This window comes from Palaemon carinicauda, chromosome 16 (assembly GCF_036898095.1).
Source record: "Palaemon carinicauda isolate YSFRI2023 chromosome 16, ASM3689809v2, whole genome shotgun sequence".
NCBI classification, from domain to species: domain Eukaryota; kingdom Metazoa; phylum Arthropoda; class Malacostraca; order Decapoda; family Palaemonidae; genus Palaemon; species Palaemon carinicauda.
The window spans coordinates 41,448,744-41,466,142 of NC_090740.1; the positions used below are offsets into that span (position 1 = coordinate 41,448,744).

General features: G+C 36.2%; 2 protein-coding genes across 2 annotated transcripts in view; one reads left to right on the plus strand and one right to left on the minus strand.

Moving 5' to 3' along the window:
- The first annotated feature begins 4,789 nt into the window (after window positions 1–4,789).
- LOC137655730 (peptidyl-prolyl cis-trans isomerase B-like) lies at window positions 4,790–12,193 on the plus strand. Its single transcript, XM_068389760.1, has 4 exons — window positions 4,790–4,969; window positions 8,914–9,121; window positions 11,589–11,773; window positions 11,918–12,193. Exons 1-4 carry the CDS (start codon window positions 4,865–4,867, stop codon window positions 12,050–12,052), a joined length of 633 nt encoding a protein of 210 aa, XP_068245861.1. The 5' UTR covers window positions 4,790–4,864; the 3' UTR covers window positions 12,053–12,193.
- Window positions 12,194–12,297: 104 nt separating this feature from the next.
- LOC137655729 (pentatricopeptide repeat-containing protein 2, mitochondrial-like) overlaps window positions 12,298–17,399 on the minus strand; it is a 264,814-nt gene continuing 259,712 nt past the window's right edge. The window contains exon 8 of the mRNA XM_068389759.1: window positions 12,298–12,527. Coding sequence (XP_068245860.1) covers window positions 12,360–12,527 — 168 coding nt within the window. The 3' untranslated portion in view covers window positions 12,298–12,359. The remainder of the gene's footprint in view (window positions 12,528–17,399) is intronic.

The following is a 17,399-nucleotide window of genomic DNA, read 5'->3' on the forward strand; positions in this document are numbered from 1 at the left end:
CAGAGTTGCACCACGGAGTTATTGGGTCCTTTGACTGGCCAGACAGTATTACATTGGATCTCTCTCTCTCTCTCTCTCTCTCTCTCTCTCTCTCTCTCTCTCTCTCTCTCTCTCTCTCTCTCTCTCTCTCTCTCTCTCTGGTTACGGCTCATTTTCCCCTTCAATTACACATACACCGAATAGTCTGATGATTGTAGACGTGCTTATTTAGAGAAGCAGGAGGCCTATCATCTTTTTTGAAGGGTAACAGATCAGATCTGACCTGGAACAACTATACTCAGCTTCGAGCTTTTGCTCAGAGAGTTTATGCCTCAACTGAAAAAGAATACAATTTAACCATAAAAGAGACCCTTTCTGGTACAACTCAGGAACATAAATGGTGGTCCACCCTTAAATCTGCACTCTTTGGTGTAGATGCAACAGTTCCTCCGTTACTTAAACCAGATGGCTCAGTCACTCACTGTCCAAAGGAAAAGGCAACCCTTTTGGCTGATGTTTTGGACAGTAAACAGAGTAATGAAAAACTTGAACTTCCCCATTCATGTTTTCCTGAGGCTAAACTAACTTGTTACGCTTTTCGATCTCGTGAGATTAAAGCTCTGTTGATGGATCTTGATGCTTATGGAGGTGTAGACCCAAATGGTATTTTTCCTTTGTTTTTTTATAAAGACAGTACATTTATTAGCTCCAAAGTTATCTGTTATTTTGCGCAAGTTAGCAAGAAGAGCTTTTAGGACTTGTTGGAGAATTGGTAATGTTACTCCTCTATGTAAATGTGTTTGTGGTAGCTCAAGTCCCACTGATTACCGCCCAATTTCCATAACTCCCATATTATCTAAAGTTTTTGAACCGTCTTCTGGCAAAACGTCTTAATAGGTTTGCTGAAGGTAATCGTCTATACCCTAGTTTGCAATTTGGTTTTCTTAAAAGCCTTGAAGCATGTGATGCCCTTTTTACAATCTCCAATGCTGTACAGAAATCCCTTGATTGTGGTCAGGAAGTTCGTATGATTGGCCTTGATCTTAGTGCTGCCTTTGACCGTGTTAATCATGAGGCCCTTGTTTTCAAACTCAAACAGTTGGGAGTGGGTGGGTCGTTTCTTAGCATTATTATTGATTTTTTAAGTAATATATCTCAAAGAGTTGTTGTTGATGGGTACCATAGTGAGTACAGGAATGTGATATCCGGTGTTCCACAGGGTAGTGTTCTTGGCCCATTACTTTTCATACTATATACACATGACATGTGGTTTGGCCTAGAAAACAAGCTTGTTGTATATGCAGATGATGCCACTCTCTTTATATCAATTCCATCCCCTGAATGTAGTAGATCTGGGGTTGGTGAATCCCTTAATAGAGATTTATCTAAAATTAGTGCGTGGTGCAAATTATGGGGTATGAAGATGAATTCTAACAAAACTCAAAGTATGATTGTAAGTAGGTCAAGGACGGTGGCTCCTCAACATCCGGATCTCACTATTGATAATGTTTCTTTAAATTTGTATGACTCTTAATATTTTAGGTGTGATTCTCGACAGCAAATTTACTTTTGAGAAACACATTAGGTCTGTGTCTTCTTCAATTGCACAAAAAATAGGCTTACTGAGAAAGTCTTACAAGATTTTCGGTGATCAATCTATTCTGAAGAAGTGTTTCAATTCTTTCATTTTACCGTGTTTTGAGTATTGTTCTCCTGTCTGGTGTTCAGCTGCTGATTCTTATCTTTATTTGTTGGACAGAAACTTACGGTCTATTAAATTTCTTATTCCTGATCTAGATATTAATTTTTGGCACCGTCGTTCAATTAGTTCATTATGCATGTTGCATAAGATTTTTCATAACTCTGACCATCCTTTACATTCAGATCTCCCTGTACAATTCTATCCTGTTCGTAATACTAGGCCTTCTCCATCATGAGTCTTAATACTACACAGAATTCTAGAAGTTTTATTCCAGCTGTTACCAAGTTGTGAAATGATCTTCCTAATTGGGTAGATGAATCAGTAGAACTTCAAAAGTTCAAAGTTGGAGCAAATGTTTTTATGTTTACCAGGCTGACATGAGTCTTTTTATAGTTTATATATGACATATCTGTTTTTGACGTTGTTAATAGTTTATATAGGACATATCTGTTTTGACGCTGTTACTGTTTTTAGATTGATATATTGTTAATTTATTCTCATCATTTATCTATTTCCTTTCCTCACTGGGCTATTTTTCCCTATTGGAGCCCTTGGGCTTATAGCATCTTGCTTTTCCAACTAGGGTTGTAGCTTGGCTAGTAATAATAATAATAATAATAATAATAATAATAATAATAATAATAATAATAATATTCTTTCCACATTCTCCTCTGTGCTCATCCACCTGACAACATTGAGATTACCAAACAATTCTTCTCTCACGGGGTTACCTACTACACTGTGATTGTTCAGTGGCTACTTTCCTCTTGGTAAGGGTAGAAGAAATAGCCTCAGTACCATGGTCTTCCACTGTCTTGGGTTAGAGTTATCTTGCTTGAGGGTATATTCGGGCAAACTAATCTATTTTATTTATCTTCTCTTTTTTTAAGGTTTTATAGTTTATATAGAAAGATCTATTTTAATATTTCTACTGTTCTTAAAACATTTTATTTTAATTGTTCATTACTTCTCTTGTAGTTTATTCCTTTCCATGTTTCCTTTTCTTACTGGGCTATTTTTCTTTGTAAGAACCCTAGGGTTTATAGCATCCTGCTTTTCTAACTAAGGTTGTAGAGTAACTAATAATAATAATAATAATAATAATAATAATAATAATAATAATAATAATAATAATAATAATAATAATAATAATAATAATAATTAATATCTCTCGGACTGACCCAGCCTAAAGGACGAACACAAACCACAACAAAACCAAATCCACGACAGCCAAACTGATTTTTTTTTTTATTATTATTTACAATTATCCACTGACGTTTTTTCCTTGGGATGATTTTCATCCTGAATTTGTACGACAGCCTTGATTAATTATCTAATTTGATGATTGATAGGGAATTCTTATTAGAATTGTCAGTTTGAACATGCGTGATAAGGCGAGTGAAATGAGAAGGAAATCTTAGATATTAGTTATATTAGTAATGTCTGTTTTGAGGGGGATGGCTGAGAAACAAATTGGCACATACTGCATAAGATTAATAAAAAAAAAATAAACTTAATTTTAAATGAACGTAATGTATTTGTATACTACACAACTAGGACTCAGTAGAACTGGGATTCATTTTATGATTAACCATAACTATGCAACTGATGAGGGCGGTAATTTCTATGGTTGTAAGTAGGTTGGGATAGCACAGATGGGCGATAGGGAAGGTTAGAGAAAGAGTGGAAGAGGTCAAACCCATCTTGAAAATTAATTACAGACAGTAGAATGTTCCTGACGGAGTATCATTATGTACCAATTATCCAACGTAATGACAAAATAAGGAATAGATGTAGGGCATGGTCATGCTCCGATTTAAAAAGGTGAAATTATGTCTGAGCAGAATTTTTATTTTCATACAGTAATCATTTTCTTGAAAGCTAAATTGGGGATCATGGAATTTATTTTCATCACAATAGTTCTAACCTATGGAATTCACCTACATTTTCTATCACTTAACGAACAGCTGGGGGCATTTATGTTGCTAAGTAAGCAATCTTCAGAGATTTGGAAAGGCAAATCTAACGGTTGTGCTATGACAGCCATTGTCTGTCTATTGTTTCTTTGGCATACCTTTCGACGTATCTAATCTACTAAATAGATAGCCTACTTGCTTCTTGCTTCAATATCAAATATCCAAAATTGGATTAGTTATTAGGCGTTAAATGTTTTTTTTTATCTCGTTTCTGAATCGTTTTTTTTTTTTTTATTAAAGATAATAGAACTTTTATTTGAAGTAGGCACAAGATCCCGCATTACAAGTTTAAATTGTTGCGTTCGCGGCATCAACAAATCAAACTTATAATCAATAACATCGTAGCACATGAAATTAGAACTAAATTCAAAGTGGTTTTATAATTATTTTTTGCATTCATTATTTGTTAATATACTATCTGATTTCAACATCGTCAAAGTCAGTATAATAAAAAGGCTGCAGAGCAGATGCGCAAGAGTTGTGTTTGGGCGTGCCTTTTATGTGCTTACGTGGAAAATCTTTTGTGACGATCTTCTGTTGCGTATCTTGATGCTGTGTTAAGTTCTTACAATTTATATGTACAATTTAAATAAAGATTTAATTCATATTCATGACAGAATCAAAGTCTCCTTACACTTTTACTCAGAAGTTATTCTCTTAGCAAACAACACGAACTTTAGAATGGCAACATCAGCAAGGAACCAATCGTAATTCCCCATGTATGTAGCAAGGTGATCCCGTTTAGAGATAAATTACGAAAATGAGACTTATTTGTAAAATTCTTTATGGTTAAGTTGTTTATTTTGCTGCTACTTACAAATATAATTCGATCTATACTGGTGAAAGTTAGATAATTATTCTAATTCTCCTTTAGATATACGCACTGCCGAGGTTTGATGGTTTCCATGTTTACAGGGATTTTGCTAAGAGTCTGAGGTCAAAAGTAGCACCTTTTAGTATCGAGTGAAAAGCTCTTGAATTTATTTAGAAATTATGATTCTAATAACATCGAAATTATATTCTATGTTGAAATTCGACAAAAGCAATACTGAGTGGGAGGTACACAAGGAACATATTGATATATAGCACAAGTTGCTAACTTTCCAACCTGTTTTATTGACAGTGGCTGCTTCGTTGACAACATCTAGCGGCGTTGTCGACGAGGCTTGAAAAGGTGGCGACCATCGGCAGACCTGGTAAACTCATCATGAGGGCCATACTCTTGTTAGGCACGGTCTTCATCTTGTTTACGGTTTTTAAGAAAACCGAGGGCCAAGGTGCTGCAGATAAAGGCCCCAAAGTAACACACCAGGTAGGAATATTAGTGTATTTTGGCTTCATTATCCTGAGTCTTAAAATTCCCTGTTGTATCGCAAATAAGACGCCTTGTGCCGTAACCAAGCATAGCTACAATCCCGTAGCTTGTCTGTTTTAATGTTTTTTTTTTTTTTTTGTGGCCCCTTAGAATAATGCATGCTGCCGATTCTATGTTATCATTATTTCAATTAAGGTGGTTGAAGTCTTTTGTCGAATTCTATAGTACAGTAAATGTGTACCGGTTTTTCAGGGGTTTATGTGTCAATCACTGAGTGTAAGTGTCAATAACTGAAACCGGTTTTAAAAATTGTTCTTGTGACCAGGCTTACTGAAACACTAGAAACTGAGAAATACTTCACTAAGGGAAGCAGCTGAGTATAAGACCCAGCACTAAACTCCCCAGGACTGTCGCGAACTTTAATTTGGCACGTTAGGTTATGCCTTAGTCCTGTGTTAGTGTCCTTTGTTAAAAATTGCCATTCAGTTGTATTTTCTTAGTTCATTCGAATAAGAAATACTAGTTGAATACCGAAGATGTTACACAAGACACATATCTTGTTCCTGTAGGGCAGATGGTTTCAGTGTGAGAGGACCAGGGACACTGCATTTACAGTAAAGTAGAAAAATATAGGTTTCTTACAGTTATTATTATAATTATTTTTATTATTAAATGCTAAGCTACTACCCTAGTTGGAAAAGTTGGATGTTAATATATATTTCATTTACTAGCCAAATACATGAAATTTATATGGTTTATATTATTCCCTAGTTACGCTCCACCCCCCCCCCCCATTAGGCCATACAGGAAAAAATGCTAAAATAGCCATGACTTATTTCCAGTTTAGTTAGAAATTTAATTATCATATAGGGGTATTTATGATGACAATAATGGCCGATACCTCCCTTATTTTCAACCCTATCACTCAAAATATGGTGTTCAAGGGGGCGTAGCAGGGCCGGTCCTCCCCGTTAGGTGAGTAGGTAAGGACATTTAGTGTAGGTTACATTAGGTGTTGAAGTTTAGGTTAGGTAGTGTTCTATGCGTGTAGGAGGTTCTGTATGTTGTTATTCAAAGGCTCCATCATATTTTAACTAATCTAGATCAGAATGGTTGAAAATGCCTTAAGTGTAGGTATTGCCTATTATTAACTATGATAGCAAGTGGGGCTTCTTCCATTCTGGAAATCCAAAACATTAGCTTTAAAATGAGGGAGGTACCATCTCTTAAGAAGTCAAACTACAGTAGATGATTGGTCATAAGAAGAACTGTAGCATCTTGGTGGAAAACGGCTCTAGAATTGTCACTTGGGAGCCTATGTATATCAGCGGACATTTCCTCGCACATTGATTAAAGATGGACATCAACTAACTTAAACTCCCCCCCCTAACCTAACCTACAAGCAGTGTGTTTACCTACTTACCTAAAGGGGGGGGGGGGTGTGGGGGGCTAACAACCCCTTGCGACCCCCCCCCTTACGCTGCCGTATTCTAAGTTAGACTTAATAGTACAGATTAGATCAGATCAGATTCAGGTTGAGGCTTCACCTTTGCCATGGCACCTCTGTGTCTTTTAGTTTTGTGTGTTCCTTATTTTCACTAGTTTTTCTCTTTTCATCCACATTTGATGTACACTTTTCTTATTTTCTTCACAAAAAAGGAATTTTCCAACTGTTAGTGCACTATCTTCTTCGTATGGCTGTTGGAGCTCAATTTTTTTTATTCTTATATCACTAAACTGTGGACAATGAAACTTGAAATGATTAGCATTTTCTTCTACATCACAGAATACATAGTTTATATTTCTATCTTGGTGTCTGTTTTTGATATTCAAGCCCAATGTGTTTGTCCTTGCTCTGAATAATAAAATTTACGAAAATGTGTTGTCATACACTTCCTCCTTGATTTCACTTTTCCAGTTTATATACAGGATTACTCTCTCCTTGCACTCCATTTCAATCTTCCATTTGCTTGTGTCCCATTCTCTTGTTCTCTTCTTTATGTCCTCCTTTGTACATCTCTTGACTTCTCTCATCGCCATCCCACATTTTTTCATGTGAACCTTCTTTTCAGTCTTAAAAGGTTGCCAAAATACTCTTAGAGAGACATGCCTATCTTAAACAGATGATGTCACAGTAATTATATGCCATAGACACGGCCCTCGTAGGAGCCGCCCTAAGTGGCCCTTTAGAAATCTTTCTCTTCGCAGATTGAGTTTGGGAAGAGAACTCGGTGTCATTCTCTCAGCCTCCTATTGTGGACATTCACTGAATGTTGTGTGAGAGTGGAAGGATGTTCGAAGGAACCTTAAATCTTCTAACCAGTCTATCAAGGTAAAATTACCAGTTGACCCTGAAGTGGAGCAATTCATGATCCATATATTAATGACTCCAGAAAACCTCGCTGCATGCTTGGGCACCATCACAGCTGATATAGCCCCCCTCGAGGTTTTGATGTCTGGTTTGGAAGAATCACTTCATTAAGGTCAGGAGCCTAAATAAGCCCTCTCATGTGCAAATCACTAATAAGCGGTACATTATACCTAAAGAAGTCCTCTCGTGCAAATTGCTAACAAGCGGTTTGTTATACACATTATTCCCAGGAGGAGTCGTGCTCACTTCTAGTATAAAAGTTTCAACTTCTTGCACTTTGTGAGAGAATGACAGAGTTTCCTTCCTAAACTCAATCTGCGAAAAGAGAGAGATTTCTAAAGGGCCACTTAGGGCGCCTCCTACGACGACCGTGTCTATGGCATATAATTACTGCGACATCATCTGTGTAAGATGGGTGTGTCACTCTACGGCACCCTTTTAAGACTGAATGGAAAGTTCACAGGAAAGAAGTTTTTGTTGTTCAGAAGATACATGAAAAATCTGAATCCCGAAACATAGGTTTGTAGTCGCTCTCAATGCATATTCACTTTCAACTTTTACTTATACCTACATGTACTTGCAACTGTCGAAGAGAGAGTGAATACCTCTTACCAGAGACTTCACCTCGCCTAAGAAAGACTCCCATTTAAATGACTCGGAAATTTGTATCCTCATAGAAATAAACTACAAATTTAGAAAAGTTTCAATTTTTCTAATTTCTACTTTTCTTAACTATACAAACCTGAGTCATTTAAGCAAAGGTCCTGCCTCAACCACCCCTGAAGTCTTTGACCAGAATAGTGTGAAACCTACTGGGCAACCACACACAACACTGCCCGGCAGTGGGTGCTGCTAGGTAACCAATCATGATGCAACCAAACACTTTTTCTGTTCGTAGAAAATGGAACTATGAGTAACCAATTTAAATGACTCTGGGTTGCACAGCTAGGAGAAATACCAATAATTTTTGAAATTTGTATTTGTTGTAAAAGAAAATTGTTCATGTACAGAAATAATTTTTACAGAATTTTTAAGTCTCTTATTTCAATAAATACAGTACATTTTATATTATTGGGTTGTAGTGAAATGAAGTAAATTTGATTATTAGGTTGGTCTTATAAATTTTTTTAGAGTGCATAATGTTTGGTAAAGGAAAATTGTGCTGACGGTACACTAAAGTATTAATTTTTAGAAAATTCTTGGTTGTCTTTTTGTTTCAACAAAGACTGGAGTTATATTAATGTAGCGTATTGGCATGTATTAAAAGTAAAGTTGAGAAGATTGCATCTTATCTAGTGAAAACTTAAGTGTAGAAAAATTAAACTGCTATATTTAAGATATATTTGATCAGATATAAAACTATTAACCAATTATTGTCATTAGACTTTTGTATGTATAATTTAAATTTGATAAGTTTTGTAAATTTTTAAATCTTATTCCTAAGGTTTATTTTTTATACTTGAAATAATTCAAACCTAATAGGTTCAATAAACATATGTAAATTGCATGAAAAGTTTTTTTTTTTTTATTTTATCCATGTTAACGACCGTTGACTTTTCTTCCCGTGTAGGTATGGTTTGACATAACCATTGGCGGGGAACCCGCGGGACGTATTGAGATTGGACTTTTCGGAGCAACTGTTCCAAAGACTGCAGAAAACTTCAGACAATTAGCACTAAATCCAGTTGGAGAAGGTTACAAGGGATCTGCGTTCCATAGAGTTATTAAGGATTTCATGATTCAAGGAGGTGACTTCACCAAAGGAGATGGTACTGGAGGTGAGTTGACTTATTGAGACTTGATATCAGCTTTTTGCAGTCTAGTATTTAAAAAGAAATGCATTTTAGGTCCTGTATGCTGTTGATTGTACTGTAATGATCCTGTACAAAAAGGATAAAAATACAAAATGCATATCGCGTTCATTTTGAATGCAAACCTTTCATCTTTTAAATAGGCAATACTTTATCTTGAGCGGGAACGGCCATTGATTAGTTAAAAAGGCATTTGTTTAACGACTGGTTTTAACGTATTTAGATAACAGGTGGCATGAAGGTAATAGGTCCGGAACGTCCACCCGTCCGTTAAAAATAACCACTTGATGCTGCCGTATCACAGGAGGATATACTACTGCTCTCTGCTTTTATGCAGGCTTTGGTCTTTGATTCATTCTCTTCCAATCGAATATAAGGTTAGATTGGGTTGGCTAATATAAGGTTAGATTGGGTTGGCTAATGTCCTAGGTACTCTCCCTTTTGTAGTGGCCCATTACTACTGTATATGCGGTTTATCCCCGTTATCTTCCTACCATTAGGTAAATTTTGTGGAGAAGGCGGTTGCAGCTTTTTTCTGTACCTACCTGTTATTATTGATAAGAAGTTAATTCCTTATTCAGTTTTAACCCTGTACCAACTATCACTTCAGTGTATACATCATAACCACCTTTGCTACTAATAATTAGTGCTGTCTTTCCATTGTCTACCTTGAATCCTCTCCCTTCTAGCACTCCTTTCCATGCTAAAAGTTTTTCTTGCAGTTTTTGTGTGCTCTGACGACTTGATTATTGACCAACACCAGTTCCCAAAATTCTTTGTCGCTCATTAATTCTGACCAAGTGTCTAATGACAAGGAACAATATTGGACTTTGAGTGGATCCCTGATGGAGGCCAACCTCCATGGGGAATGTCTCCCCATAGTTTGTCTGTATGGTGGTTCTTGTCCCCTCACAAGTAATCCTCACTAACCTTATTAAAGACATGAAGACAAATCCCATATTTCAATAGTTAATTTTTACATTGTGTACACATCCTCTATAATATGAATGTTAGTGGCCGATTTCTGACAAAGCGAAAGTGTTAAAATTTATGGCCTTATCCCAAATCAAATACGGTAGCTAAGCATTAGGTTGATTCATTGCGCTAGTGCTTGGCGATGCTGTGAACGCTTTACCATATTTTTCAATACTGCAGATAGGGGGTTCTTGTAGATGTCTCAAACAAGTGGCTGTGGTCAGTAAGTATTCATGCTAAGCTGTTATTCATCCTTGTAGAAATTTTAAAATCTTCTCAATCAACATGTCTGATGGTAAGCACATAACCAACCTCTGGTATGCTAAGAAATGGTATGGAATAACCATGGAAATGAAAAAGAAAATTTGAGTTGATAAAAGTGAAGACTGTCGATGCTGTGCGTGCCTTTAATGATTGTCAACCATCTGTATCATTGACAAAAACATAAAACATGTGGGAATAAGCTTTAAATTGTTTTTCTGTAAATGTGTATAAAACCAATGAATAATCATAGAATAGTAAAATTTATATCTAAATGTAGGAAGCCTTATATTCATAGACTAGTTAGGCAGTGGTAGGAAAATAATCTGACTGAAAACTTGAAATTGCAGAATGGTAAAATGGAGAAAATCAATAATTATATAATACTAATTAAATACTGTATGTCTTAATGCAAGAACTTGTTACATTCATAGCCTAGTTGGCTAGCGATAGCAGAATCAGTAGATGGAAAATAGTGGAGGGTTGGGAGTTGCGGATTGATTGTGATTTCAAACACTTTGAAGTTTGGTGAGGGTAGGGTGTTAATGTATACATACATTACAGAGGGCTCAATTTAAAACCAAAACTATCAGGATGAGGAAGGGGTGTAAGCCATTATTCTTGGGCTGTGGGGTGTGTTAAATCTGAATCTTTCGGGTGTGTATGGGAGGTTACAATGTAAAATAATGTTTCAGGATGGGAAGTTTCTTTTGATTTTGTAGTTATTTTTTACCAACTTATGTTTCTATTTACTATTTATTTTTTTACCAATGATACCAATTTGGATGGCACATATAACTGAAGGCTGTACTGCTTTTAAATTTGTACATTAGTCTTACTTTTTTTGTGATTTTATTCAAACACCATCTAGTTTTAATTGCATTTGGTTAAGAAAAAGGAAATCGGTTTCTTTTTAAATATTCATGCAATGTATATTAACTAAACCTGCATTTTGTGTATTTAATTCTTGAAATCATGAGTGTTTAGCTTGAAAGGCCTTGTGTAAGAGTGACTACAGTACTGTATAATCTTTTTGAACTGTTAGAACATAAAGCTTTCTATATCTGTCTAAGAAGTTTGGAATTTTTATCAAACTAATACTTTTAAATCTTTCATTACTTGTAATGCCTAATTCCTATGTCAAGGGCTATCTATTTTGAGACTTGTTTGCTTTGCATTAAGTTGGTGATATTTACAGGTCGAAGCATTTATGGTGATAGATTCCCTGACGAGAACTTCAAGCTTAAGCATTATGGAATAGGATGGTTGTCCATGGCAAATGCTGGAAAGGACACAAATGGATCGCAGTTTTTCATCACTGTCAAAAAGACGACCTGGCTGGATGGAAGACATGTAGTGTTTGGAAAAGTTCTTAAAGGAATGGTATGTAACTCAGGATACATATATTGTGTTTTGTGATATTAAGGATGAAGCTAAGCTTCATGTCAAGTTTATAATAGCAAACTATCAAAATATAGGTGGTGTGTGTGTGTATCAATTAATGATTTTCTCTAAATTTCCTTGCAGAATGTTGTCCAGGCAATTGAGAGAACACCGACTGATGGCCGTGACCGTCCTGTAAATGAGGTTAAGATAGCAGATGCGGGGGAGATAGTAGTGCCAGAACCATTTTCTGTGGCAAGAGCAGATGCTACAGAGTAAATGTTGTTGTTTTCATCTTTAGCACAAGCTTGATATTTACGGGAATTAATTTTAATTGTTTGAACCTGTGAATTTCAAGGGTCATTTTCTGATACATTGTATTTGACTACAGTATTTAGTTAATAAATTTTTTAATAAAAATTTTCTTTCAATCCTTTAAAGTTTTGAAGGCATATAGCTAATCACTTCAAATAATTTGTATCTACATACAAGGCATTACCAAAGGTATCTTAATAACACGTGTGTGTATATAATACTTTATTTTGTTCTTTCAATCATTTATAGTACAATCAATGACAAACTTAAGCTATTCCATATCCATTAATCCTGGTCTTCCACCACTTTTCCTTCGTCTTTGTGACCTTGAATTTTGATTGAAGGAAGCTGCAAGCATTGCACGATCTCTATCAATACTGAATTTTGGGTTTTTTGATGGTAGCTGTTCAATTGGTGCACATATAAAGTCGTCCAAAGTCTGAAAAATTAATTTTAAATTAAAGACATGGCTAAAAGTAAAGAAAGTAACTAAATTCTTTCAATTATTTAAATCAAAATATGAAAAATACACTTAATACCATCTGCATTGGCACCTAGTGCTAATTTTTAACTTTCATTGAGTACAAAATCTATTTATATACATTCTTTGATTTGCTCATGTTCTGAAGAGATTTCCCAATTGAAATTAAGAAAAAAAAAATTTGCTGAAATAATTGCTGTACAGAGATGTCAACTACTTGGCGGCAAGTGCCATCTGTACTAAATTAAGCTGAATCTTTACATTTCAGGGGCATATCAACATCTTGATATATCGAGTTGTGAATTGTTGACATTCATCCTGGAACTAATTAATTTCAAAGCAAGGTTAAGATAATATAGTAATGTTTTGCCCACCACATTATGGCATTAAATTTTATAAATTAAACATAACCTTATCCACAGATTCCTTTAAAAAATTAATCAATTGATGTTAATTTAAAGAAATTCACTAAAATTGGTATTGGATTCCCAAGAACACATCCATTAAAGCTAGAACAGGAATCTATATAGGATAATATATACCCAAGATATTCTTTCCTGCCCTCTGACCAATGTATAATAATCGTGCAGAAGTACAGCCTACATGTAAGGGAAAACAAAAGCACAGCCTTGAGTCTAGGTATAAGGGAAAGAAACCCACGGCTTCAGGCTCTAGTAAACATACCAAAGCAGCTTTATGATTACTTCACTGCGAACCATTTATTCAAGACAATGATTCGTCTAGTATTTTTCTCGCCATGCTACCATCTTATCATTCCAGGCGTATGTCGGTTATATTTCAGTTCCCTCCAAAACTATTGTAGGGACTTAAGGGCAGGGGTTGCTGTACAGTTTGAAAGACTTAAAGTTTTTCCCCTTGTTCAAACCCCTTTTTTAGGGTTAGGCTGCTGTTGTGTGGTTCCCAAGGACTAATACAGTAGTATTATTCTTGTTAATAGCTAAGCTACAACCCTAGTTGGAGAAGTATGTTAAAAGGCTAAGGGCTCAACAGGGAAAAATAGCCCAATGAGGAAAGGAAATAAGGAAACAAAACTACAAGCCATGAAGTTGAAAAATATTTTAAGAATAGTAATATTACCTAAATCTTTCATATATAAATTATAAAAAGATATATATATCAGCCTGTTCAACATAAAAAATTTGCTGCAAGTTTTTATTTTTGAAGGTTCACCGACTCAACTATCTGATCAGGAAGATAATTTCACCTTGGTCGCTGGAATAAAACTAATACAATACTGTGTAGTATTGAGCCACAAAATGGAGAAGGCATGACTATTAGAAGTGACTGCATACCTAGTATTACTAACAGGATGGTACTGTCGGAGAAGATCTCAATGTAAGGGTGGTCAGAATTATGAAAAGTCTTGTGCAACAATCATAATTTAGTAACTGAACATCAGTGCCAGCGATTAATATTTAGATCAGGACTAAGAAACTTACTGTCCAACAAATTAAGATGAGATTCAGTAGCTGAAGACCAGACAAAAGAACTATAATCGAAAGAAGGCAGAATGAAAGAATTAAAATACTTCCTCAGAATAGATTGATCACCAAAAATCTTAAAATACTTTCTCAATAAGCTAATTTTTTGTGCAATTGAAGAGAGCAAATGGGTTTTTCATAAGTAAATTTTCTATCAATGAATCGCATCTAAAATTCTAAGTCATACAGTTGTTATTATTATTATGATTACTAGCTAAGCTACAACCCTAGTTGGAAAAGCAAGATGCTATAAGCCCAAGGGCTCCAACATGAAAAATAGCCTAATGAGGAAAGGAAATAAACGATATAAGAAGTAATGAAAAATTAAAATAAAATATTTGAAAAACATCAACATCATTATAACAGATATTTGGTATATAAACTATAAGACTTGTGTAAGCCTGTTCAACATGAAACCATTTGCTGCGAGTTTGAACTTTTGAAGTTCTGCTGATTCAACAACCCGATTAGGAAGAACATTCCACAACTTGGTCACAGCTGGAATAAAACTAGAATTCTAGAGTACTGTGTAGTATCGAGCCTCATGGTGGAGAAGGCCTGACTATTAGAATTAACTGCATACCTAGTATTACAAACAGGATGGAACTGTCCGGGAAGATCTGAATGTAAAGGATGGTCAGAATTATAAAAAAATCTTATGCAATGTGCATAATGAACTAATTAAATGATGGTGCCAAAGATTAATATCTAGATCAGGAATAAGAAATGTAATAGACTGTAAGTTCCTGTCCAACAAATTAAGATGAGAATCTGCTGCTGAAGATCTGACAGGAGAACAATACTCGAAACAAGGTAAAATGAAAGAATTAAAACACTTCTTAAGAATAGAATGGTCACCAAAAATCTTGAAATTTTTTGTGTAATTGAAAAAGACACACCTAATGTGTTTCTCAAAAGTAAATTTGCTGTTGAGAATCACACCTAAAATTTTAAGTCATACAAAGTTAAAGGAACATTATCAATGCTGAGATCCAGATGTTGAGGAGCCACGGCCTTTGACCTACTTACAATCATACTTTGAGTTTTGTTAGGATTCAACTTCATACCCCATAATTTGCACCATCCACTAATTTTAGCTAGATCTCTATTAAGGGATTCTGCAACCCCAGATCTACATTCAGGAGATGGAATTGATACAAAGAGATTAGCATCATCTGCATATGCAACAAGCTTGTTTTCTAGACCAAACCACATGTCGTGTATATAGTATGAAAAGTAATGGGCCAAGAACCATACCTTGAGGAACAACAGATATCACATTCCTATACTCGCTATGGTGCCCATCAACAACAACTCTGCAAAAATATCAATGCTGAGATCCAGGTATTGAGGAGCCATTATCCCTGACCTACTTACAATCAGACTTAGAGTTTGGTTAGGATTCAACTTCATGCCCCATGATTTGCACTATGCACTAATTTTAGCTAAATCTCTACTAAGGGATTCAGCAAACCCAAATGGAATTGATGCAGAGTATTATTATCTGTATATGCAACGAGCTTGTTTTCTAGGCAAACATGTCGTGTATACTGTATAGGTTGAAAAGTAATGGACCAAGAACACTATATATCATATTCCTTTACTCACAATGGTGCCCATCAACAACAACTCTTTGCCATTTACTACTTAAAATTCAATAATCAAGCTAAGAAAAGACTCCCCCCACTCCCAATTGTTTGAGTTTGAAAACAAAAGCCTCATGATTATTATGGTCAAGGGCAGCACTAAAATCAAAGCAAACCATACAAATTTCCTGACCACAATAAAGGGATTTTGACGAAGGAAAAATCTATTTCTGGGGAGATACCTGTGATGCCCGGTGAAAAGGGTCCTTCTTTGCACTTTTCTGATATAAATACTTCCAAATATACCAGAGAAAGTTAAAAGCATGGAATGCAGAGGTTACTACCCTCGTGCGAGCACCCTGAAGGTGTCGTGTATAAAGCAGGGGCGTGTGAAAACCACTATTCACAGGCTGTCTTCCATTTAGCTAATTCCTTCGTCAAAAGGGATGGGCAGATACAGAGGCACTAGCTACGTTACCTGAACCACACCACCGACGCCCGACGCGAGCGCCATCTGAACAACATCCTTCTGTATTGAACATGATGGCTTGGAAAGGAAAGGGAGGGGTATAACAAGGGAAGGGTTTCACCGGGCGTCACAGGTATCTCCCCAGAAATAGATTTTTCCTTCGTCAAAATCCCTTTTCTGGGTCGACCTGTGACGCCCGGTGAAAATGTATCAGAGAATGCCTTCCAAGTCCTAAATAAAACTGGAGTAAGAAAACAACAAGTCCCAAAGGTTATTATATGAAGTAATGTCAAAATTATATACAAGATTACAAAAGGTGCCATACTGGAAATAATAACAATAATATAAAATACATAAAGGGCGATGAAAGGGGAGTACCCCTAGGTCCCAGCATCACAAAAACCAAACCTACATGGTAAATAGAAATGGTAACATAACAATCTTAAAGGTAAGGCTATACACAGGTAATGGTAAGTAACCAAAGTAACACAATAATGGCAATATAATCTTAGGGCTAAACGAACCACCCGGAGAGCGGCGACGTGGTGAGAGTGGCAGGTAGGAGGGAGAAGGAAAGAGATGGATGAAAGGAAGAATGGAAAAATTATTGAGGGGAGATGAGGGTCCCAGCTGCAACTGTGGAGAATTTAAGGGCCTGTAAGTTTTTTAAATAGTGGCGTTTGAATACCATAGGGGATTTCCAACCCGTATATTTCTTAAGGTCATCAAAATCCATATTTTGAAAGTAATTGATGGAAGTTGCCACAGACCAGATATCATGAGCCTGGGGAAATGATTCCGGGTTAGCTGTTTAATAAAGTAAAAGATTTGCTGTCTGATGCCCTGAATGGAAATAGTGCCTCCTTGTTCTCTGACAAACAAGGGGCCAGACGAGCGGGTGGCAATTCTAGCTAAAAAGGCCCGGAGTGTAGTGACTGGACACAGAGAAGTATCTTGGGGAAGAGGGATAATCTTCCAAGGGGACCACCTGTTTTGGGGGTCCTCGTTTTTAGCTAGGAAGGCTCTGTCTGGGGAAAGGAGGACTTCGCCTGACGGGAGGAAATCTATATTTTCAGGATTACGTGAGAGAGCTGCTAATTCTGAGATTCTAGCACCCGAGGCCAAAGCCGTTAAAAATAATGTTTTTCTAAGCAGGGAAATGTAGGAGCAGGATTCGTTATTAGTGTCTTGAAGCAAGTTTTAGTACGTCTTTCAGAGACCATGAGACTTTTTGCGAACGAACCGAAGGTCAGAGCCTAGCGCAGGCTTTCGG

Excerpts from the sequence above, each read along its gene's own strand:
- LOC137655730 (XM_068389760.1), top strand. The coding sequence starts at position 4,865 with ATGAGGGCCATACTCTTGTTAGGCACGGTCTTCATCTTGTTTACGGTT. Across the intron at positions 4,970-8,913 it reads GCCCCAAAGTAACACACCAG|GTATGGTTTGACATAACCAT; the intron begins GTAGGAATATTA and ends CTTCCCGTGTAG. Across the intron at positions 9,122-11,588 it reads CAAAGGAGATGGTACTGGAG|GTCGAAGCATTTATGGTGAT; the intron begins GTGAGTTGACTT and ends TGATATTTACAG.